Source organism: Papaver somniferum, chromosome 4 (assembly GCF_003573695.1).
Source record: "Papaver somniferum cultivar HN1 chromosome 4, ASM357369v1, whole genome shotgun sequence".
Lineage (NCBI taxonomy): Eukaryota > Viridiplantae > Streptophyta > Magnoliopsida > Ranunculales > Papaveraceae > Papaver > Papaver somniferum.
The window spans coordinates 43,733,163-43,758,398 of record NC_039361.1 but is presented as its reverse complement, the minus strand read 5'-3'; the positions used below and the strand labels follow the sequence as shown (position 1 = coordinate 43,758,398).

Below are 25,236 nucleotides of genomic sequence, written 5' to 3'. Positions count from 1 at the left end.
GAGGAGGATCATTACTCTCACTGATTAGTAAATTAGTGTCGACTTCAACATGAATATTATTCCTCATAACTTGATTTAGCTTGTCAAGAGATTCTTGTTCTTTCTGGAGGTGTAACTCAACATCAAGAGATAAGCTTTCAAGTTTCTTTTCAATCCCTGAAAACACTTTAAGGGATTTTAAACCCGGTGGAGGTTTAGATAGAATTTCTTCTACAGATTTTATTAAATCAGTCATAGAAGAAAATTCTGCAATCCCTGGATCCGATGGTGCATTTATTGAGATAACACTGCTTTCCATATTCAGATCGCTACAAACACAGACTTATGAGATCTTAACGTGTTTGCCTGCTCTGATACCAATTGAAAATGCGGGGGGTCTAACAACCACACCCAACAATTCGTTTGGAAATCTGAGAGGACTTACTTCAATACACTTTCTAGAGAATCAACTAGACAGTCAGACTCAATCTAGAAATAAAGTATATCAAGGAGTTTAATATCTTTAACTCTTAATTCAATCTGCAATCAGCAAATAGAAATCTGCGAACCCGATTGAATATAAGTGGAGTTACTTGAATGGTACCAAAGACCAATGTTCAAGTGTCAATCAACGTAAATCAACAACCAAAAGTTGGATATTCTAATTGATTGATCTTAACGCACAACCTGTGATATTTCAGTTATATAACAAAATGTAATGCGGAAAATAAATAACACACACACCAGAATTTTGTTAATGAGGAAACCGCAAATGCAGAAAAACCCCGAGACCTAGTCCAGTTTGAACACCATAGTATATTAAGCCGCTACAGACTCTAGACTACTACCAATTAACTTCGGACTGGACTGTAGTTGAACCCTAATCAATCTCACACTGATTCAAGGTACAGTTGCACTCCTTACGTATCTGATCCCAGCAGGATACTACGCACTTGATTCCTTAGTTGATCTCACCCACAACTAAGAGTTTCTACGACTCAAAGTCGAAGACTTGATAGACAAATTTGTCTCACACAGAAAAGTATATATGATTGAATAAATCTGTCTCCCACAGAAATACCCAAGAGTTTTTGTTCCGTCTTTCGATAAATCAAGGTGAACTTGAACCAATTGATAAACCAGATCTATATTCCCAAAGAACAGCATAGTATTATCAATCACCTCACAATAATCATAATCGACTAGCGAAACAAGATATCGTAGAATCACAAATGATGAGACGAAGGTGTTTGTGATTACTTTTCTATCTTGCCTATGAGAGATATAAATCTCTAGCCAATCTTACGATTGCACTCAATCACGATAAAAACAGCAAGATCAGATCACGCAACTACAAAGATAATAGTTGGGTCTGGCTTCACAATCCCAATGAAGTCTTCAAGTCGTTAACCTACAGGGTCTCGAGAAGAAACCTAAGGTTAAAGGAGAATCGACTCTAGTTATGCAACTAGTAACACACATGAGGATTAGGTTTCCCAGTTGTTAAAGTTCTCCTTTATATAGTTTTCAAATCAGGGTTTGCAATCCAAGTTACCTTGGTAACAAAACATTCAATATTCACCGTTAGATGAGAAACCCGATTCAACCAAGCTAATATCTTTCAACGGTTAGATCGAACTTAGCTTGTTACACACAAATTAAATGTACCCTCATTTAGGTTTATGTAACCGTACCTAAACTTGTACACCATGTTGGTTCACAAATATTTAACCGAGGTTAGCCATATGATTACTCTCATATCAACCTTATTCATCTTAACCATAACTAGTTCAAATGACTCAAATGAAACTAGTTAAAGAGTTGTTCAATTGTTATATTCTCATAGAATTATACAAGAACACAATTGAAGAAAAATTGGTTTGATTCACTCGAATCAATACATGAACATTAATAACTACGGTTTGCAAAGTTTGCATTCCTAAATTGATAAATGTTTAGGTTCATGTACAATCAATTTTGGAAAGTAACCCACTTAAGTATGTGTACGGGTATGCGTACTCAAGTAACCGGATTTGAGTTTGTTTTAGTTTTCAAACTCAGCAGAAATTCACGGACGTGAACTTTCCGCCAGTACGCGTATGGGTACGCGTACTTTAGGTAATCGGATGAGTTTGGTTTGGTTTTCAAACTCAGCAGAAATTCACGGACGTGAACTTCCGCCGGTATGTGTACGGGTATGCATACTTACCCAATCTCCTACAACCATTTTGTATACACACAAGTATGCATACTTTAGGTTCCCGGTTTTGGACTTATACACTAATGTGCGAACACACTATGCTTATATCAAAATATGGTTGCAAGATTCTAAACTCTTTATTTAAATCATTGAAGCATTCTTAGAGGATGACAATAGCCGTTTCCACACACTATTAGCATCAACGCAATTTTCAAGATATTAAAATAATCATTATCGAAACATTCCAAGCCTACATCAAATGATTGTATCAGACAAACTATGTAAGATTGTACTCGGCAATTTTCTCATGATATAAGATGAACTTGGTCGAAATGAAAGCTTACCAACACATATTTCGAGATATACTCAGCTCGAAATCTCAAATGTGTATAGTGAAAACTATATTGTAATACGACTTATGTATCAATATAGGAGATAGTAGAAATAGACTTTCCAGGTGATAGATGAGTTCAAGTCTCCACATATCTTTTGTCGAAGAAGTTCCACAAGCTCCCCTTAGTAGTTCTTTGTCTTCAAATGATGAACGCCGTGAAAACTAAGCTTAACTACACAATCTATGTCCTATTCCGAGACATCTATACATAGGCTAGAAATCAAGATTTATAGTTTTGGTCACTAACATTAACAAACATGTTTTGGATAGCAACGCATGCGAGTTCGACCGAGCAGTGCTATAAAGAAAAGATATATTTTTTAAATATGTTTAGCATTGTTATGACTCTCATAAAAACCTCTAAGACATCATTGATCACTAAAACTCCCTATGTATTTAAATCATTTTTAAATTCTTAAGTGTTTAAATTAGCATCATATTGATTGATAGTTCATAAGGAATATTTTCCAAAGTACATTCATTATACACTGTTCCGTAACCGGACCACCGTGTATATGCTTTTAATGTGTTTTGAAGACTAACTTCTCACAAGCTTACTTGAAACCCTAATTAGAGTTTCATCTAAAGAGATGAAATGTTTGCTTGAATATGTAGTTATCTTAGCTTGAATTCTAAGCAACCCTCAGTCTTGAACATATATAAATAGAGATGCTGTTTCAACTTGGAAATTCAATCCATAAACCTTTATCTCTTAGTTGATTGATAGAGTCATCCTCTATTGACATATGTTTCCTTTGAGAAACATAATTAGGTCTATGACTTAAAGACTTTATTGGGGATTGGTGAAGCCAGGTCCGACTATCTTTACCTTGACAGTTCATGTATCCTAGTTAAGAGTGCACACGGTACGGTTCGGCTCGGTTCCTGCCCAGGCCGAGTACATGTACCTCCCTAGGCTCGGTTCCAAATTGGACCGGTACCATTCAGTACACGTACGGTACCAGGTACGGTTCCGGTACCAATCTGTACTTTCTGTCAGAATTCAAAGACAGATTTTCCTGTCATTTTTCCAGACGAATTGAGTACATGTTTCACCTGTTTTTCAATATATTAACCAATATCTCAATCAAAGAACAAATTAACGACTAACACGTAACAATAATACTAGCAAACCAAAGTTCCAAACAACCAAATTCTTGAAAATCTGAAAAAACAAAAAGTAGCAGTAGCACACAAACACACACAATAGTCTTAATTCTTAACCACAGTGCACTGGTGGTGGCATTATCAAGTAGCAGTAGCAATGGCAGAATGATTGGACAGTGGTGGCAATGACAAATACAAAGTCTTGAATCTTGATCTTCTATTTCATTTCCATGGCAGCAACACTTGTGGTGGCATTATTGTTGATATGACCAAGTAACGCTGCAAAAACAAGTAATAGCAGTTAGTAACTATTAGTCTATGTCTAATACTGCCAAACACAAGTAAATAGATAGTGTTGTTTAAGTGTATTCTAAGATTCAAATGACTACATACATTTGAAGATTCAATTGACTACATGACTCAGAAATTAAACATGTATTCTAAGCATGTTCTCTGTATATCAAATGACAGCATAAACAAAAGGGATGAGATTGTGTGTGGAGATTAAGCATAGGCCAGCAGATATTTATAATTTTATATAGGCTTGGTTTTTGGATGACTTGTGATACTCTAATCGGATTCAGAATTCTAGTTCCAACAATAATAGGTTACTTGTTGTACTCTGAAATGGATTCAAGTTGTAGTAGAAAACAGAATTTCAAAATCAGCACCTCAAGTAGTATTTTAGTTAAACAAATTATACCCAGTTTAGTGGGATGATTAACCTTTGAATTACTTCATTTTTCCTGACAGTACAGTAATTAACTTTACATTTTACATATAACAAAAGAAATGAGAAATATGTATTCTAATCATTGTATCCATGAATCAGAAATTAGATTCCATTATAGCTTCTTTCTGCAAAAACTCCATCAACAAGCATATAGAAGACTGGAGACCCTAACTAACTCCTAGACTAGACCCAAAAACTCAATCAACAGGAAACATACATAAACTCCATCATTTCTAGTATCTTTCAAACATAAATATCTCCAATATCTCCACAAAGTTGATCATTAGAAACCCATCTAAAATTTAAAGTCCAATAAATAAACAGAGGAAGAAATAAATGATTTACCTTTGGTTGAGAAAATTTGAGATTAAAGGTGCAGAGAGATAACAGAAAATTCCAAAACCCTAGAATCGATCATGCAAATCAATGTTATAAACTTATAATCAAACTAATGAAACTCAAATTAAATGATACAGATGACATATTTAGATTTCATCTTACCTAATCAAATGATTAAGGAATCAGAAGATTCAGAACAAATAGATCGAGATTTCGAGTACCCAATTCACTCCTCAGTTTAAATTTAACTGAACACACACACAAAAGGAAGATAATAATCAAAATCAAAATTAAAAAAAATTAAAAACATCACAGATTCACAATCATAATCATAATCATAATCAAAGAAATTTCGGTTACCTGTTGTAGACTTCTTGTTAACTTATTAAATTAATCAAACAAACAATGATGGATTTGGTGGTCTTTAACATGTGTTCTTATGAACACAGTGATGGAGGAGGAGACTCAGGATAGGAGAGGTGCGAAGAAGAAGAAGTAGGAAAAAGAAAATGAACCACTTATGTTTCTAACCCTAACTTTATTCATATATACTAGATATCTACCACCGTTAGATTAGATATAAATCTAACGATCACAAATGATCGGTATAGTTCGGTATGGGATATGGGTAGGGCCGAGTACCTGTACCTCCCTAGCCCCGGTTTCTATTTTTTGGACCGGTACCTGTACCCCCTTCCTCGGTTCGGTACAAAAACAGGTACGGTTCCACCGGTTCCGGGACGGTCCGTCGGTCCGGCTCGGTTCCTGTGCACCCTTAATCCTAGTCTTGTTTTTCTTTTATCAAGGTTCTCGTAATCTCTTTTAGTCAAGATAGATAGAAATCACAAAGTTTTTTTCGTCTCATACTTCGTGATTTCTCAAGATAGATATCTAAAAATTATTCTTATTTGATTAGTTAAAAATTGTTCTTGAGAGGTGGTTAAAAATCTAGGCTTCTCAGCTAACTGAGTGGAGGTGTTCTGGATTTATGAGGTTCGCTAGCTTTGTCTATTGAAAACGTATTTCCAAGCCTTGATCTTTGATCTAAAGGGAAATCAAATAGGCTTATATGTTAAAGGCAAATTGATATCAATAGTATTCACTAGGTTGAAACAACCCTTAGGCTGCAAATGACGCCAGCTAAGGGAATCAATTACGTAGAGCCTTACGAGGTTCAAAAGACGTAAGGAGCACGACTGTAACTGAATTGCTTAAAGGGTGTATTCGGTGTCAATTACATTGCATTTTGAATTATGATAGTAGGTCAGTTTATGTAGCGGCTTAATACAGTTTGGTGTTCAAATATGGACGAGGTCCCCAGGTTTTTCTGCTATTAGGGTTTCCTCGTTAGCAACTTCTGGTCTCTTGTGTTTTTCCTTTTCAGCATTATATTATTTATCTTTATAATAATATTTACACAAGTAGTACGCATTATATTATAGTAGATACGTCCATATAATAAGATCGATTACAAGATTCGTTTTTGTAAAACTCGTATCATGAAAGACAAATAACAAGTTTCATACTTGGTACAATTCAGATCTGAATATTTGGATACGACTAGATTGATCTTGGATATTGATTTATCGTCGAAGTACTCTTATTAACAATCAGGTTCAAGGACTCCATTGTCTAAACTTTCTGATTGAGAAGAGATATAAATACAATTTCTATATACATATTGTCAAGGATCATTAAATTGGTCTACTTGCAGTTGTATTAGGTTTTGTCCATACAAGTTGTCAAGCGAAAAAGTTGGTGGTGTACTAGGTACCCTCTTATTTTCAAGGTTGCTTTGAGTATCTGAAAATGCGGGGGTATAACAATCACACCCAATATTTCGTTCGAAAATTTGTATGGACTAAAATCCAATATAATTATGAGAGCACCAACTTAAAAGTGAGACTCAATCAAGAAAGATATCAAAGAGCTTTATCTCTTTCTCAATACAATCAGTAAATCAACTCGATAGAAATCCGTGAGACTGATTGATATGAGAATAACTCGGATGGTACCGAAAATCAATGTCCGAGTATCAATCAAGTTTTATCCAACAAGCAAGGTTGGATTTATCAACTGTGATTGAACTATGCACAACCTGTGATATTTCAATTATATAAACAAATATAATGCGGAAAAGAAATAACACAGACACCAGAAATTTTGTTAACAAGGAAACCGCAAATGCAGAAAAACCCCGAGACCTAGTCCAGATTTGAACACTATATTATTAAGCCGCTACAGACTCTAGCCTACTACAAGTTAACTTCGGACTGGAATGTAGTTGAGCCCTAACCAAGTCTAACACTGATAAAGGTACAAAAACATTCCTTACGTCTCTTGAATCCCAACAGGACTCTGCGCACTTGATTCCCTCAGCTGATCTCTCCATAACTAAGAGTTGATACGACCCAAAGTCGAAGACTTGTAAACAAATCTGTCTTACATAGATATGTCTATTCTGGATTTGTTTCCGTCTTTAAATAAATCAAGGTGAACAGGAAACTCAACTAATAATCCGGTTTACTCTCGAAAACCAGGCTAGAAATATTAGTCACCTTTAACATAACTGATTAACAGAAGAAGTTATTTTCGAATCACAAGAGTCTGAGACGAAGAATTGTTGTGATTACTTTTTATATCTTACCTATCGGAGATAAATCTCGAGCAAATCTTAGAGAAGATAAACCTCAATACGATAAAAAAAAAGTAAGATCATAATACACAACTACATAGAAAATAGTTGGATTTGGCTTCACGAATCCCAAATGATGTCTTTAAGTCGTTAACCTAATAATGGTTTTGGAAAACCTAGGTTAAAGGAGAATCGACTCTAGTTTGCAACTAGGACACATGCGAGTGTTAGTATTAGGTTTTCCCAGATGCTAGAGTTCTCCCTTATATAGTCTTCCAAATCAGGGTTGCTTACAATCAAAGCTAAGATAGCTTAGTAACAAAGAAAGTTATATTCACCGTTAGATAAACTCCTGATTTAAGATTCAAGCTAAGTCTGCTTAGAAACTAAGCAATCAATCTCTACCGTTAGATGATATTAGCTTGATACACGCAAATGAAATATACCTATATTTAGATGTGGATGAACCGTACCCAAACGTTATACCTTGTTGGCTCAATAATAGTTAATCGAAGTTAGCCACATGAAAACTTATAGTTTAGCCACATTTATCTAACACTTCTAAATCAAATGTGATGATCAATCAATCATGATAGATAATCAAATGAATCTAACTGTGTTTCAAGAGAGTTGTTCAAATGTTCACTTTCTCACAGAAATATATATGAACCATTTGAAACAAAATCAGTTTGGTTTGTAATTGTACAAAGTACTTATACAAGAACCAATTTATGAACATAATTCCACGGTTTGTAAAACAAGTTCATATACCTTATTTTATTAAAGTTCCAGGGACTTTAGTTCACAAACTGAGTTCTCAAATGAACCTGAGCTCATGAGTATGTATTTCACACTTACCGATTTTTATAACCTTACCACTGTATTCGCAAACAGAGTACGCGAACCACAGTTCCGGATTTTGGCCTTGTCATGCCGTTCGCAATCAGAGTACGAGAACAACAGTTTCGGACTTAGCCTTGTCTAGCCGTTCTCAAACATAGTACGCGAACAACAACTCCGGACCTTTTCACAGGTAAATCCGTTCGCAAACAAGAGTTCCGAACTTGAACTAAAGCTATACAGTGCACATACAGAGTATACATACAGTGTTATATCCAGGCATTGGTAGTTGTTCCAAACTCTCATTTAATCATTGAAACATCCTTAGAAGACAACAATGGCAATCTTACACATACCACTAGCTTCAAGTAATTTTCAAGTGATTAATCGATCAGTACAAAACTTCCCAAGTTAACATCAAATGATTGTCTCACACAAATCATGTAAGGTGTTCAAGGTAATTTCACATGATCATCTTGACTTAATATTTAGTTTCCAACAAATAAATTATCTACAACTAAACTCGTCAAGTAGGTGATGAACTTTAGATAAAGCTAAAATCTTCCAACACGTATTTCGAGAAATATATAAACGAGATAAACCTGGCTCGAAATTTCAAATATATATAATGTAACGACTTAGTCTCTTCAGAATATACAATATAATATACTTATGAGTGATAGATAAGTTTTGTCTCCACATACCTTTTGTTTATGAAGTTCCTCCAAGCTCTTCAGTAGATCTTCTTCTTCAATTGGTTAACGCCGTGAAGTCTAAAGCTCAACTACACTTCTATCCTAAGCCGATACATAACTATAAGTACATTATAAATCAAGTGTATAGTTTTGATCAACTAAACTTGATAAACAAGCTTGAGATAGCAACTCTTGAGAGTTCGACTGAGCAATGCTCTAACAATATCCCAAATTTAGCTTATAGGAAATGCTTTGAGAATCATTTAGTTTATCATATAGTAATGTTTTGACTGTGAAGATACTATTATTTGCAAGTAACCATCTATGTCTACCTTTATCTAAAGAATTTGAAACATTCCTAATTAGTTTTATATTCAAATAATTTGTGAAATATGATGAAAAAAAGTAGCAGTAACCACATAATTGTTCTACTTTTTCGTATCTTGATCTATGAAATCAAATATGAGTGTTGTCTAATTATCCTTAGAGGAACAAATTTGATCTAGCGGATCCTCTAGATAATGAATCCATTTATCAGTCCATCGATAGATCTCCTAATGTTCCCAAACTATTTATTAACTTTTCAACTTGATTGATTCAACTAAAATGTATTCATGTTGAAAACAGACTTTGGGCACGATTTCTTCAAAAGCCCTTTTACTTAGTAAAATTACTTGGCCAAAATATGGACGCCACAACCACTGAGCATCCAAAGTAAAGTACAAATGTTCATTAAAGTCATCTTGGAACTAACTCCTGAAAATGCGGTCGTATAGCGCCCATTTTCGGATTATAGAGGGAAAAAAATAGAGCAAAATTTACACGTCCATAATAGCGTAAATACATAACATGTCCATCTGATAAACAAAATTGGATAATCTCAACTGTAAGTCACCTCCACGTGCTAATAAGCTTTGGAAACAACTTTTAAGGTTGGGTAACAGAATTACAAGGTCCTCCTAAATAGTCTAGGCGGGCATGTATGAAGGCTAAAGTAAAACTTGAATACACATATACACGTCCGGATGAGCAACAATTGTTTAGCAGATACTTAAGATATAGAAAGAGCTCTAGCATTTTGATGAGTTTATCTGACCTCTTAACGATCAAACCCGAGACAAAGCTATGACGCCTCCAATAGTGAGTCTAAATACATAAATTGGGAAGAGTCTCTGACTGTAACTAGTGGGGTTCCAAATGGGCCAAAAAAGACTTCAATTCAACAATATATATTTGGCATTAAACCGAGTAGGGGTCTTTTTTTGGTTTATCCTCGTAGAATTTCCGACCTTCGGTCGTGTACCCCATTATTGTTTCATCATTTAAATATTAACACATGAAAATTAAGAACATGTTCCTCTTTCAGACACCTTAAAGGACATATTACTAAGGAAAGTGTAAGCGGCCTGAGGCGATTTCCTTGTTGATCCTCACAAAAGAAACATAAACAATCTCCCCCCACACTACCGATAGTAGATTGAATCCACTCATAATGCGATACTGCCACATCGTTCTAATATTTTCCTGCCATTGAAAATAAACACATAGGAGAAATTCATCAACAAGATCAGTACAATACTGTCTTGCTCATGCATTCTAAGGCATATGTTAACGACGTAAATATGGTGTTATTTTTTTATGGTGTCCTTAAACCAAACTGTAAGTTGTGCAAGTTTGCTGGTATGTCTTTGTCAGTGCCTATGGTGTATGGTTTTAAGGCGATTCCTCTACAATATCCTACAATAATGAGGCTAATACATTTTTCATCGGATCTATAAAAACGCCCTTTAGTTTTTTTTTATTGTATGCAAAAACTCCCTTAAGTCTTTTTGACAATACGCATATTAAACATGCCTCGAGCCTTTGTCATTGGAAAAATAGCTTTGAGTTATGGTTGTTATAAGAGCGATTGGTTATTTTAACTAGAAAACTAATTCAATCATCAATTTTGAATCGTAGTAAAAAAGAAAAAGATGGTTGTAGCAACATAAGATTTTTCTATTTTTTATTTGTAATGAATGGACAGGTGAAGCAGTAAAATATAAGTTGTTATACTTCCGCCTTCAATCTCTAACGCGACAACAATTCGAATTTTCAGGATTCAATTTGCTATTACAAACAAATTGCTAAATTTTTAAGATTAATATAACATGAAGCAATACAACAATGTTAACAAATTCAAGGATTGTATGATTTTGATTCGATCAAGAACATTCTAAACAAAAAGTCTGTTGATAAAAAATTTAAAGGAGAGAAAGACTGATATTTCTGGATTTTTTCATATTTCGATTATCAATTTTTCTTTGTGGTTGACAACATTCAATGCCATATATTCATTAGAAGTCAGATATGTGTTGGAGATGTCCGTTAATCTCTATCACATATATATACTAGGATTTACTACTCAATTGTGTCTCTTGGGGTTTATTTTTGAAACGAGATTCGAGAATGGCCACGACCATTGACTTGGGTCGGCTTGACCAAAGTTAAAGGGACAACTCAATTTTAAGACTAGTCATTCTATTGTTTTTTTCTTTTTGGTTCTACATGCCGCCCATTTATAGCAAAGAATAATATCTCTCTTGTATCTAGGTCACGAGGTAAAATAAGTGTTGGCTGCAATATTACAATGATTGAATCACAAACATTTATTGATTATGTTTTTCTTTCCTTTTTCCGTGATCGAATACCGGTCAAGTTTTCTTAACTAGAGGTCAAACACATCCCACCCCGTGACCCCGAGGCTCATCAACCTCGAAAAATAGTCCGGAAGGAAATCCAAGGATGGATAGGATAGCGATTCTACCACTTGGACTGAAATAATATAAAATGAATCCCACCTTACTCTCACACCAGATTTTCTTCCTGATTTCCTTCGCTTAACTAATAATTTCCACATGCCTTCCAGAACTTGCTATTGAGCAGGTCGACAACACTGGAAGGTGAAACTTGAGCTTTTCCACAGTTGACCTGGTCAACTATCTTTGAGTGGGGGCGATTGCTCCAGCCAGAAAATTTCGCCAAATATTACCTTCTAGCCAAAAAAATTGCTCCCTATAGCAGCCATCCTTACCTTGGAGAATTGCGGCACACATAAAAATCCTAGGGTTTTCAAACCCTAACATTATAAATAACATCTTCAGACCTTTTTTCTTCTCAACACCTCCCCAAAACTGTAAACCAAAACGGTAAACATTCTCTATATATCTTTTATATGGTTTTGATTATAATTTACATTTGAATTAATCTGCGTCGTATTACTGATTACCAACTCTCGATAATCTAATGAGTTTTGAGTATGAGGCGATGCTATAACTACTTACGTTTTTGGTATCCATAGAATGAAGACCTTGATAAGGTCTAATTAACCAGATCCGTATACATATTTTTGTTCTTGTTTCAATTGATTTTATTTAGAGATTTGGAAGTGATGATCCTTTCCCCAGCTTATCGACTATGATTATACTGTGCGCTTTTTGTAAGTTTCTCTATCAAGAGAATCTGTCAAGCCAGAATTCTGATCCAATCTCTAATTTTAATTTTAATAATCATAAGTCTATGTTTTTGAATGAATTTATGGAAGTGATGATCCTTTCCCCAGCTTATCGACTATGATTATACTGTGCGCTTTTTGTATTTTCTCTCTTTTTTTTTTAAAGAGAATGTCAAGCCAGAAATCTGATCCATAAATCTCTTAGGCATTTCAGATTTTTTTTATTTTTTTTAATAAGACTTGAGATGAAAATCTATTTCAGAGAATGTAGAGGATTTTGAATGAATTTCCGAGCCTATAAGGCCGCAAACTCGTCACTCGAACAAAGCTGAATTCAGCAGGGACTATTGATTTCTCGGCTAAATCATAATCTCAATCGACAGGCTTCCATGGTGTTAGGTTGTGTGTAAAAAAGGAAAATTCAGAAGTTTTGGAAGTAACTAACGGATCTCAACAAAGCATATGCAAAGTTTACTAACTAAAGATTGTAAGCTGTCTGTACTTGACTCAAACAAATTGCTGCACTGAACTCCTTTTTGCACATGCAAACAGCAGTTTAAAGACTTAACACTGTGGATGTCTTTTTGAACCATTTTTAGGCACCCTAGCCGTTTAGAGCGACCATAGCATATGATGCAGAACCCTAAACTAGGGCAAATAGAACAGCATTGTGGTTTTTGCACCACAACTAAAACAAACACTCGACCCAGCCTTGGATATCACTAATGTGGCATAGAATACTGCCGACTTCGTATAACTCAATAGTTTACTCGTACGATTCAGCCCATAATCCGATACTAGTGAGACTGAGAGTCATCACTTGCATCTTTGCACGAGAAAAAGTAGTAGAAATGAGAGAGCAGTAGGTTCACGTCCCTCTCATTCATTCAGAAAAAATTTCCTCTATTTTAGTGTTGTTATCTGATTATTATGGTGAATTGTCAATTTGATCACTAAGAATTTTTAGTGTATTTTCCATGTCATTGCGTAGAGCTGCCGTTTAGTTTGGTTTGGTTTTCAATCACATTTTTGCAACATAGTTCGTATAGTCTCGTATAGTGAAAAGCTCCATTCCAATATAAATAACGATGTAAGCAACATAATTTTCATAAAAATACATTTCGACTTGGCAGAACTGCTAACACAACAAATCTTGAAGAAAGAAACAAAGCCATGGCTGCTAAGATTAGCAGTATTAGTACTGCATCATCATTCTTCCTAGTTCTGTGTTTGATCCTAGTTTTCACTTTGCCATGCTTTTCTGATCCGGACGAGCTACAAGACTTCTGTGTTGCTGACTTGAATGCGAGATCAACTATGTTGAATGGGTTTCCTTGCAAGAGGGTGTCCGAAGTTACATCCGATGATTTCTTCTATAGTGGCTTGATGAAGGAAGCGAGCACGGCAAATCTTTTAGGGTTTGGCGTGCGATTTGGTGATGTGAATAACTTCCCTGGGGTAAACACCCTCGGGCTTTCGATAAACCGAGTCGACTTCGCTCCTGGTGGAAATGTCCCACTTCATTCACACCCTCGAGCAAGTGAAGCTAATTTTGTGCTAAAAGGAAAAGTTCTTGTTGGATTCATAAGTGGTAGTAATGTTTTGTACTCCAAGGTTCTGAAAGCCGGTGAGATGTTTATTGTTCCTAAAGGACTTGTGCACTTTCTAAAGAACGTTGGAACGGGGAAGGCTGTGGTGATAGCTGCTTTCAATAGTCAACTTCCTGGAGCTGCACTACTTGCTAATAGTCTCTTTGCTTCAAACCCAACAATTCCCAATGATATTCTGGCTAAGAACTTCCAAGTTGATGGAAATGTTATCGCGACCATAAAATCTAAGTTTGGTAACCAAACAAAGTAAGTGAATCACTAAATGAGGTTCTTCCTTATGAACAATATCGGTATCTGTAATTATGTTTGTAATAATAAGAGACTCAAATCGTCCCCTTGATTTCTTCATGAGTTGAATTTCCTAATTTGAGTTGAATTTCCTAATTTGAATTGGATCACCAAGTTTTTCAAGGCCCATATGGAGGTAGGCGTCTAAAATTTGAGACGTTCAGTTTCCTCAAAGATCTTGATAGAGAAGCAAAAACAATTTGCTTCACAAAAGATTGATTTTTAGAAGTCATTTTGAAACTGTGTTCCCAAAATAATTTCTCGTTGTTTGACTTTATTGTAACTTCTGAAAAGGTATCCAAACATACATCATCTGCTCCTCCAGATTTCACACGCAGAAATTAACCCTAAGTCAGAAGTAATAACAATTTTCCGGAGCATGTTTGGATTATTACATGAAACTAGTTGGAAGCCTAAACAGCTAAGCTCCAACGACATACTACTACATTAATTGAACAAGTTGATGTGCTAGCCTACCAACGAGTCTCATGGGTAACCTAGTCAAAGGAGCCGAAGTGGATGTTTGGATGCAAAAGTAGAAGTGCTTGTGCTTCTTCTTCAGCAACAATCAATCTATGTGAGAAGCACAAGGATTTCTCTTCACAAAAAGTTTTTCTCTTTTAAAGTCTTTTTAAAATTGTGTTTCTAAAATAGCATTTGGCTTTTCGATTTAATTAAGCCACAACTAACTTTCGATTTACGGGTTTTTTTTGCTTCGTATTTCAATACTAGAAACATAATTCAATTCGAAGTCAGAAACACAAAGAATCTACTTCACAAAAGGTTAATTTTTTTCTAAAATTTAAGTTTTGTTGCCAATCTAACTCCTGGTTTACTTAAATCCAGAAATTAGAAGACTCGGTGGAAGTTCTAATTTTATAGTACATACATACCTTGGTAGTCATTTGTGATATTTTTCATTAGTCTGATATTTCTCCTACTCTTTTTCAAGAGGTAGAGATTCAAACCCTCTAATCGTCAAATAAACTCACTTTAGGCTAAGCCCTGTGGGCTAGATTGGCCAAAAAGTCTTGCAAATCAAGAAAAAAGTGTGGGAAAAAAGTTAACACTACTTCTGGATACTTTTCTCTCCTAGGAACTGCTCGCAATTCAACTAGCAGTGAGATTGAAACGCTGAATGATTCAGCGTTGAAAAAGTGATACAAACGCTGAACGGTTCAGCGCTGGGAGATTAATTTTATGATCTAACGGCTGAGATTTAAAGTACTGAACCGTTCGTTGAACCAAACAACATTATATAGTGGTCTCAGATGACGTGGTCTTCTAATCTAGCTGCTAGATTAGCCATCCCATAGGACTTAAGAGGTTGCCCTAACTGACGTGGATTCTCAATCTAGCTGCTAGATTAGAAGACCATAGGACTTAGCCTTAGGATAACGACCACTGATAAAAGTTGCCATGTCAATTTTTTGTAGGCAAAGGCGTCAGCTTCATTATCGGCTGTCCTGGTATGGTAAGCGCACGTTGCAGCAAGAAGAGTCGACCGACATCACCTAGCCTTCTGGCTCTGTCCCTGTTGAGCCTTGGATTACCTAATTGGAGTTGTGCCTGCCCCAAGTCAAAAGCTGATGGTACAAATAAACTCAAACGACTTTCTCTTCTTGTAACAATTCTTAAACCGGATTCGGAAGGTGATCAACAAAAGGAATTTCTCCCGACTCTCTGCATCATCTCCTGTTTTTTAGAATGTAAGTAATAATTTCTCAATTTTGTCATCTCAATTTAAACATTAACTGAAAATTCTGGAGAAACTAAAACTAGGGTTTGATTTTCGTATTACTAGACAAAAGCTTCAAAATTTCAAACTAAATTGACATTAGGGTTTATGTTCATTAACTTTTCAGTGATCATTGTGAAAAAGGTTAGTTTTTTCTCATCCTGTAAATAAATTGAATGTCTGGGGTTCAAGTTAATGGTGGAAACAAGCGGCAGTTGCCATCATGGATGTTGGGTGCAACGAAAACTGAGCAAACAGAAAAACCTAAAAGAAAGAATGAAAAGACATCAATTTTAGGGATTCAGCAAGCACCCAAAGTTCTAAAGCCTAAGAGAATTCCATTGGCTAAGAAAGAGGTGGTGGGCATATCTGAGGATAGTGCATTGAAGATGGATTCGAATGTCCTAGTAAAATGTAGAACTAGGAAAAGAAAACCGGCATCAGAACGGCTGGATTTGGATAATGACGACGAAATTGTTGATGACGATGATGATGAGGATATTGGTTTAAGGAAGAAGAGAACCAGGAAAAGAGTTGAGGAGGTTGGAAGTAAATTTCAGCTGTCCGCTTGTTCAATGAAGAGAAATCGGAAAGATAGTAAGATGGGCGGTAGAGATGAATGTTTAGTTACTTCACTAAGTGAGGAAGATGAGGAATTGATGGTCGAAGATCTTATGACAATTGCTGAGGAGGTAAATGTCTCGTTGTTATTTTACTCACATGAAGAAACTATATCTTACCATTAGTTTTTAAAGTTTTTTCGTTACATTAGATTGCACTATGCATGTTAAACCATGAAACCTGCCATTTTAAATGATCATGAAAAATCCTAAGTGCAACAATGCAAGTTACGCAACATACTGGTTTAGCGCTTTAGATGGTTCAGTAGTAATCTAATGTCTTTTAAAAATGACTCTGTGGATTCGATAAGCATATCTATAAGATTTTTTGTTGGAATTTGAAGTGGCAATGGCTCATACCTTTTTTCTCTCGCAGTATGTAAAAGCTGACGAAGGGAATAAATGTCAGCAGTCAGAGGCAAAAGATCCTGAACCTACCCAACTTCCAGTAAGTTTTGATTTCTATAGAAATGACTCAAGAAGTTCTATTGAAGCCATTCAAACCAGTAAAGATTTTACAGTAAGTATGAAAGAAAGGTCAACTTCTACATTCAGTAAGAATAATCGGGAGAGTTCTGAAGACGGAGGCATCATCATTAGTAGTATGAAAGAAAGGTCAACTTCTACATTCAATAAGAATAATCGGGAGAGTTCTGAAGACGGAGGCATCATTAGTAGTCAGAGCCGAACAGGGGATTCTACTCAAGATATGTTGGATCTCTTTCTGGGTCCCTTGCTAAGGATACCCCAAACTGCAGAGAAAAAGTCTGAATCTATCACAGAGGATTTTAACTTGGCCCGTGAATCCAGAAAGCAGAAACGAAGTGAGGTTTATGGGGAAGAAGTAGTTCCACTGACGAAAAAGAAGAGCAGCCTCAAAGACAAGGTTTCAATGTTTTTTTGACTGAAATTTGTGATTCTTCGACGAATCAATTGATTTTCGCAAAACCAGACCACAGTGAAGATGGAATTTAAGATATGTTAACTACTGAATATCTGGAACACTCAGTAATATGCTTTTAGAACAATTGTTTCTCCTTTATCATGGCTCTACACATGAACGAGCCCTATGGATGTTTCCTCGATTCCCAGTTTTTATGAACGTGAGTGATCATATCATTTGCCTGGAGCGTGCACTGTACAGCGCAAGGTGGCCAGGTATGGCATTATCAATATTCTTGTAAATATTTTGGAGAAGAAAGATATCTATGAAATGCACATTGCATAATAACTGGTTACACTATGGTAACACGAAGTTAATAAGTGCTCTATTCTTGCCTAGATTTTTTTCATGTAATAGCCTAATAATAGTGGATCTTATCCTGAAATGTAAATTTTATCTCTTCACCATTGAATAAATACTTCAATTTGTTATATTATATGGAATGTTCACAATGTCAGCATAAGCATATATGCTTGTCTTTTCTAAAGTCTTTAGTCATTGAATGCATTGCTTGTCTTAGTCTATTCCATGTGTTGTGTGGTTACAGTTATTGCTGAGATTTATTCTCGAAGTTCAGTGACGGAAAAGCTGAATTTTTGATATAATTGGATGTAGAAGAAAGCTTATTTAGCATAAACTTCATGCATTATGCAAGTTCGCAAAAATGGTTAAGTTTCTAGTTTTCATGTTCACATAAATTAAGTTCTATTAAATTTTCTGAACCTATTATTGACTGTTGTATCAAGCTAGATTTGGACATATTTACAGATGAAAGTATGTAAATAGAATATCTTAAAACGATTCAGTTTATCGAATGTAGCTGAGCATATTGGAATTGAGAAAAAAATATGTGCATGCAATGATTGTGGCAGAAGTAAGCAGGGTAGGAGAAAGGGAGTCAAATTATCATCAACTCCTGGATAAACCTATCATAGCAAAGCTGCCAAAGCATGATTTATTGGAGCGGATTCGGCAGGTAAATATGTCTACTTTAATTTGACCACTTCTGTGAATGCTCATGGTATTCTTTGAAGAAAATCAGCAGAATTATACTGCTATATTTTCTGAGATTTGGGTGAAACCCTTGTGCTTTTCTGTACATTGTCATTAGCATACAATGAGTGAAAACTACAAAACCATCTCTTTCTGTTCTTTTTGTTTTAATGTTTGTTTTGCGTTCCGTAATAGCTGATGACAGTTCAAACAACTCTGGAATATTCAACCCTCCTTGTACTTTTATTAGATTGTACTTTTGCTGTATGCCAAATTTTCCTTGAAGTATGGCACACCGTTAATATCATAAACTTTCTGTTACAAGAGACGAAATGAATAATATAGTATTATAAATAGAATAAAATGAAACTTACATTGATATATATTTCTTAACAAAACGTAACAATAGTACAATACAACACAAGAGTCAAATTTTGAACATTCTCTATCTTTTAATATACCTATCTTTCATTCCCTTATTTTGGTTGTGCAGTGTAAAAAATTAATTTTGCGAGTATAATCAGGGCAGGATCAGATATTGGCTGTATATGTTTATGCTGAAAATTAGCATTGTCAAAAAATCAAAGATTACTAAACTAGTCGTCCATGGAAATGAAAGATATAAAACTATGGCGTATATGTATGTTTGTATATAAAAATGTATGTACTACTAAGAAGCTATATTTTAAAAGATATGTAGGATGGAAGTGGACAAATGGATACTTCTAGCTCAAGTTTGCCACGGTCAGAGTTTTTATCTGGATTGCTTTTTCCTCTTTGAGAACACTTGTCCCCTGAATCAGCTCTAGCTTAGTTCTGAAAGACCCATGAACTAATTTGTGTCAGAAAATGGAAGTGTGATTTATGGATGGTATCAAAGCAGAAATCTTGTAAGGCCAATTTTTTGTCCCGTTTTCTTCACATCTTCTTGAACTTGTTTTCTGAATTCTCCGAAGGTAAATTTTTTGTAGAGAGAAGGCTCCTTACAACTTCCTATCATGGAATCATAAGAAGGGCATAGAAAGTAAGCAATTGAATATCTCTCCATTTTTGGATTAGCCATCACTTTGTGTTCGACACTCTTATATTCATTATTGCTCCAAGCCTGCATTAAAACATTAATTTTCAGTAATAGGCTAATGTTCATGGTTGAATAACCGAAAAATGCTAAATGCTCCAAATTTGTGGCAGAGTTTTGGTGTTTTCAGAGTGAATTTACCTGGAAAAGATCTCCAATGTTGACAATTAAAGCTTCTCGGTGCGGTTTTACTGCAACCCATTTGGAATCCTTCATCAACTGTAACCCCCCAACTTGATCTTGATACAGAATGGTGAGAAAGTCGCTGTCAGTATGAGGGATTAAACCAACCATTTCAGGTGATATTTCACACTTTGGATAGCGATTCAAGCGAAGGAAGCACGTGTTATCATTGCAAATTTTGTCAAAGGCTGACTGAGGGTGACCTAGATTCTCGGCTAGAACTCCAGCAAGTAATCGAGCTAGTTTCGCCATTGCTGCTGCAAAATTTTCCATTACGTTCCTGCACATTAAAGTAAGTCAGTTACTATGCACATTACAAGTTTGATATTTACACATCATACACCAGTACAGTTAAGAAAAGGTTGGTGTGGGCAATTTGTGTTCCCGCATCAGGTGAGAAAATAGGAAATATGCATTGTTTCAAAATATGTTACCTTAGAGACGTGTACTCTCCGTAGCAATCTTTTTCTGAAATCTTTGTCAGAGGCACATGAAAAGCTTCAGACCATGAGAACTGCTTAGAAGAGGTAGCTGTTGGATTTCCCCACCTATATGAATCATTTAGAAGTCCACAACTAGCTTTTTTCTCAAATGGCATCTGAAAAACCTTCATTTGTTCTCGTCTCATTTCCTCAAGAAGTTCTTGACTAATCCCATGATTCACAACTTGAAAGAATCCCCATTCGGCCGAAGCTTTTGCAATATCTGCCACACACTTTCTCCTTTTTCTCTGGTCACCACTCATTAAACCCCCAAGATCTATCAACGGAAGTTCACATTCTCTTACATAATCGCTTTTTCTTGCGTGAACTTCACCGGAAGAATCATGTACTAATGCTCCCAATTGCTCTTTCAGAGGTGGGTCTGAAGTGAATCGCTTATGAAACATGGTTTATGAAAAAAAAGTTGATGAAGCTTGAAAGGAAAGAGCAAGAGTTGCAAGATAATGCAGGATGAGAATAACAAGTCAAGTTTTGTGGAGTAGAAATAGGTGATGCTGGTAAGATGGTGTTCACTGATTGAGAGAAGGATATGGGTTTATATATTTGCAAGTTGGATGTGAAGAATAGTGGTAGAGACTAGTGAGACTTGGAGAACAATTGAAAGAAAGAACATGAAAAATGCAAAGAGAAGATTCCAAAAGAAGAGGGCACTAAAACGTGACATATGTCAGAAGAAGAGAGTGTCTTTTGAAGAGCTCACTGGTTGAAAACTGTCAACTATAATTTAGAGAAGCCAGAAAGAGAGCAAAGCATGTGTTTGGACTTCGGAGAAAACTTGATAAAAAGGTGTGAATTCAAACCTCTTTCTTTTGACTCTATTGAATGAGAAAAACTGGTGTCTGTTGCTGGTTCTAATATTAAATTCTTAGTTGCTTTTTTTGATAAAATAACTCTAAATTCTAGTTTTAAAATGGTTCGCGAACCTCATACTTGTATGGTTTGAATTGTTTCACGGTTGAAATTCAAACATATAGATGATAAAATCATGATATTAGTCAGTGAAATGTCAACACAGTATCAATCGACGTGAAATTTTCCCGATAGATCCTACTTCCCATCCCTTAATCTTTTTTCCATTACTAGTGTTGCAAAAGCACATTATATGTTACATAAACGTTTTCCTTTCACTTTAAGGTTCTCCTTTTCAGTTCTGGTATAGTGGATACCAATATTGTCAAATCGGGTAAGTCTGCAAACTTGATTTTACTTTATTCACACTAAATTATTGTGAAGGGTTGAGGATGATTGAAGGGACAAATAACCCATCTTTGCAATGTGATAGATGATGAAAGTTAACGCGGTGGGTGTTAGCGACGGCAATCTGCCGTCCGAAACGACAAGAAGGATTAAACTTGATTTGTTGACAAATAAAGATAGATTCGAGCTAGAATTGAAAAATCCTAGCATAGAATCACACGTGAATTCGTTGTTTGGGGTATAAATTCAATTGTGTATTAGTAAATTGGATTACCCGTTTTCGTGGGACGGCTGAAAAAGGAGAAGTTAAGGGACAAAGAGAACAATGAATAAGATTCTACCAACCAGTGATGAGACTTGTGAGAATATTAGATTCTAGACTGTAATGTATTAAGTCTATATATACTTTGATTAAAATGGTTTTTTATCATACAAAATTTGACTAAACCAAACCATAATCATTAAGAACAGAACACTTGATCATAACCACTTAAAGTCTTAAGAGCACCTAAATATTTCATTCTGGACACAGTATAGCTAGGTGTTGGAAAACCTGAGATTACCTTGCCGACCAAATCAATGAGCTAAGTGATGATAGTATATTAGAACCAAGAACATGATTGTTTTCTGTGTACATGAAACAAGCATATCTTTTTGAAACCGAAATAGTAATAACGGAATAGTGAGGAACTGATGATTCCGAGGTTGGAGGTTCGAATGGGACGGAACGCAAATAAACCGAGACTGAGTAAACCAAGCATGTGCAAATAGTGATCAGTGTTGGGAACTTTAGGGATGCTAACAAGTAGACCCAGTGAATGAGGTATATGTACTTTGGGGTGGTGGTATGTTTATTGCAAATCATTTCTGATGGCAATTGTTCCATAAGAGGATGAGCATTTGAGCAACACACTCATGTGATACAGATCCCTAGTTTTAGACAGGTGGAGCCAACCGGACAGCATTACGAGTTCCTAGTTTTTGAATAAAAACCAAATCCTCTTTTCCACCGTCATCCATCGCACTTACTCAGCTCGACCCTCGAAAACCCAGCACTGAGATCAATTGCCGTCCATCTATAATACCCTGTGTACGTAGTCATAGATATCTGCTGGTTTTTCACTTTTGACAGCGGAGGATGAGCAAGAACGTCAGTTTGTGTGTGTTTTTCTTCCTCGGGGATGATGACAAATGGGTTAAAAGGACTGCCAATTCACATTTACTATACTGAAAGTTGAGCTGGATCAGAACAGCAATGAACATGGACATTGCTGTCACATGATCGACATTGTTGTCAACAAAGTAGCCGCAGCGGCAATGGAAGGTTGGCTCACCTATCTACGTTTTACCCTGTGAATCTTGCAGTTAATAGATTACTACTACTTTTTTTTTTATAAGTTAAAATGCAATAAAAAAAAACTAATTTTAGGAGTTAGTAACCCTTACATCATACTATCATAGTGAGTAGAGCCATCTAGTACTGGGCGTGTAGACAATACCCTGGCATCAGATTACTACTACCTGTAGATATTTTTTACCTCGAACTTATTGTATCCCATTCAATGGCACTGTTGTACTCAGTATGGTTTGGATACGGGAACTGTAAGGCCTACTGGTTTGGATACGGGAACTGTAAGGCCTACCCTTTGGTTGGCTGTTTTTCTTGGCTATAGCTAAAAGAAAGATCCAAGCAAAAAAAACGTCGTATTATTTGTCATGTGTTTTTTTCTTTTACAATTAGCCTTTTGGGTCCACATGTAATAAAGCACAAAGATAAATTTTAATTGTGGGTCCTAAATAGTTACTTTACGGCAGCTGAGTAGTGTTCCTCTCTATAGTGTACTATAGCCAAGCCAACGCACATAGCATAGTGCTTGAATGGTACAACAGCTAGCCAAGTGCATGTGGAGTATCTTGTTTTGCAATAAATTGGCCGAATAAAACAGCGGGAGTGCGAGGCACGAAATGTTTTTGCAATGAATGAGAAAGTTCAAGCCATCTCTTGAGGCAGTGAGCAATGTTCTTTTGCTCATTTTACGAAGAATTTGGTTTAATTTAACGGAAAATGGGTCATTTGTCCAAATATTTTTGAAACATGGTTCGAATGGACTGAGTAAAAATCAATATGGGTGAAATGGATAAAAGATTTTTTGTAAGGATGAAACTGGATTCATCCTGGCTTAAACTTAAAAAATAGCGAGGATAAAACTGGATGCATCCTGTGTAAATTAAAAATAAGAAAAAGTATTTGAAAATTGGTAGGATGAAACTATTTACATCCTGACTATTTTTACATTTTTATCCATTTAAACAGTATCAAAATCTAAGTGTCCTTTTCACACAGAAATTATTGGTTTTGATCTTTTTAATCAATTTTGTGTTAACTTAACTAGCATTTTTCTATGCATGGTGACATTTGTTTAGCGTTGCAATCCTGGCAGCTCTTCTTTAGCTCAAAGCATTTCAGAGTCCCATCATTAGAACTTTGTTTCAGCAGCTATTCTCCCTTCCGAAGGAAATATAATATGTATGGTCTGAACGATCTTCAACTATAAATGCAAAAGCAAAGTTCAAGTTATATCAAATTTACACGTGGGCTTTTGCTCTTCTTTTCTTTCCTTTTTATAAATCTTGTCAATTCTTCTTACCTCTCTTTTGGTGATATAATCATTTTTGCCTCCTTTATTTCCATCAATATATTCTCCTTTGCCGATAAGAAAAATAAAAACATATAATCTGATTGTCCAGCCGTCATTTATATAGTATGTTGTTAAAAACCTTTTAGATAAGTGATACGCCGACAACTCTGTTCAACGACTTCAGTTAAAGAACCCACCGATATGACTAAAATAAAGTGACGATATCAGTAATTTGAATTAGAAATTTGCCAGCATTCAGATTTTTTTTCCTTTCATGTTCAACACTTGAACCTAGATGTATCATGTATTCTTGGCATCATCCACTGATTAATAATACTACATTCAAAGCTTGAGATGCCGCGGAACGACAAATGACCAAGTGGACGACCGGCCTTGGTGTTGTTATACCAACAAGTTCTCCCAAACTTTAGCCCATCATCATCAGTAGCAAACGTTATTTGTCCTCGTGACTGTTCCAACTTCCACCTCTACGTCGACGTACTTCTACCCACTGATTCTTCTTGAACTTTCTCGTGGATGCATCAGATATATACAGTAGCTATAGCTAGAATCTTCCAGCTCCATTTTAGAATTATTTACTAGCCAGTGGTTCATAATTCACCCACGTCATTCATTGCAAATATTTTCACGTGTCAGTAAATAAACGGTTTATACAAGTTCTAGTTCATGTGGACTTCTAAAGCTCCACTGTTGGAATATCTAGCCCTATACAAGATAACTGAGCGAGGTGACCGTGAAGACTGTAGCCGTGCATCTAGTGAAGATAAAGTCAAAGATATTTAAAAGACCAAGTCATTTTAATCTAGCTAGTACATCTGTTTACTCAGTGGACGTAGGCGTTAGTGTCGAACCACTTTAATCTTTGTCTTCTCTATTTCATCTTGATCTTGTCTCTTATTATAAATGTGATATGATAAGAGACAAGATCAAGATGAAATAGAGAAGACAAAGATTAAAGTGGTTCGGCACTAACGCCTGAGAAACCCTTTAGGGTGAAATTAGATTGAT

At 35.7% G+C, this 25,236-nt stretch overlaps 3 protein-coding genes, 1 long non-coding RNA gene and 2 other non-coding genes across 8 annotated transcripts; 5 read left to right on the top strand and 1 right to left on the bottom strand.

Annotated features, from left to right (window-relative positions):
- The first annotated feature begins 12,343 nt into the window (after nt 1–12,343).
- Nucleotides 12,344–12,448, top strand: LOC113276843. Its single transcript, XR_003324632.1, has one exon. It is a non-coding gene; the product is annotated as a small nucleolar RNA Z103 (small nucleolar RNA).
- Nucleotides 12,449–12,498: 50 nt separating this feature from the next.
- LOC113276844 lies at nt 12,499–12,609 on the top strand. The gene has a single exon (XR_003324633.1). It is a non-coding gene; the product is annotated as a small nucleolar RNA Z103 (small nucleolar RNA).
- Nucleotides 12,610–13,505: 896 nt separating this feature from the next.
- LOC113275298 (germin-like protein subfamily T member 2) lies at nt 13,506–14,420 on the top strand. Its single transcript, XM_026524779.1, has one exon. It carries the CDS (start codon nt 13,589–13,591, stop codon nt 14,273–14,275), a length of 687 nt encoding a protein of 228 aa, XP_026380564.1. The 5' UTR covers nt 13,506–13,588; the 3' UTR covers nt 14,276–14,420.
- A 1,349-nt stretch (nt 14,421–15,769) lies between these two features.
- Nucleotides 15,770–19,927, top strand: LOC113275295. Of its 3 annotated transcripts, XR_003323541.1 has the most exons (6): nt 15,770–16,022; nt 16,179–16,743; nt 17,048–17,829; nt 18,487–18,590; nt 19,579–19,631; nt 19,799–19,927. XR_003323541.1 is itself a non-coding variant. In XM_026524777.1 (3 exons), the coding sequence occupies exons 2-3, from the start codon at nt 16,228–16,230 to the stop codon at nt 17,573–17,575; spliced, it is 1,044 nt and encodes a 347-aa protein (XP_026380562.1). In that variant the 5' UTR covers nt 15,770–16,022; nt 16,179–16,227; the 3' UTR covers nt 17,576–18,045. The 3 variants fall into 3 exon arrangements, 1 of the variants encoding a protein (XP_026380562.1); XR_003323542.1 differs by lacking the exon at nt 19,579–19,631 and having other exon boundaries at nt 19,799–19,915; XM_026524777.1 differs by lacking the exons at nt 18,487–18,590; nt 19,579–19,631; nt 19,799–19,927 and having other exon boundaries at nt 17,048–18,045.
- LOC113275296 (gibberellin 2-beta-dioxygenase 6-like) lies at nt 18,600–20,863 on the bottom strand. The gene is made up of 3 exons (XM_026524778.1): nt 20,303–20,863; nt 19,827–20,148; nt 18,600–19,712 (listed from the first exon to the last, which is right to left on the bottom strand). The coding sequence occupies exons 1-3, from the start codon at nt 20,755–20,757 to the stop codon at nt 19,482–19,484; spliced, it is 1,008 nt and encodes a 335-aa protein (XP_026380563.1). The 5' UTR covers nt 20,758–20,863; the 3' UTR covers nt 18,600–19,481.
- LOC113275297 lies at nt 19,990–21,363 on the top strand. Its single transcript, XR_003323543.1, has 2 exons — nt 19,990–20,160; nt 20,725–21,363. It is a non-coding gene; the product is annotated as an uncharacterized LOC113275297 (long non-coding RNA).
- Nucleotides 21,364–25,236: the final 3,873 nt, after the last annotated feature.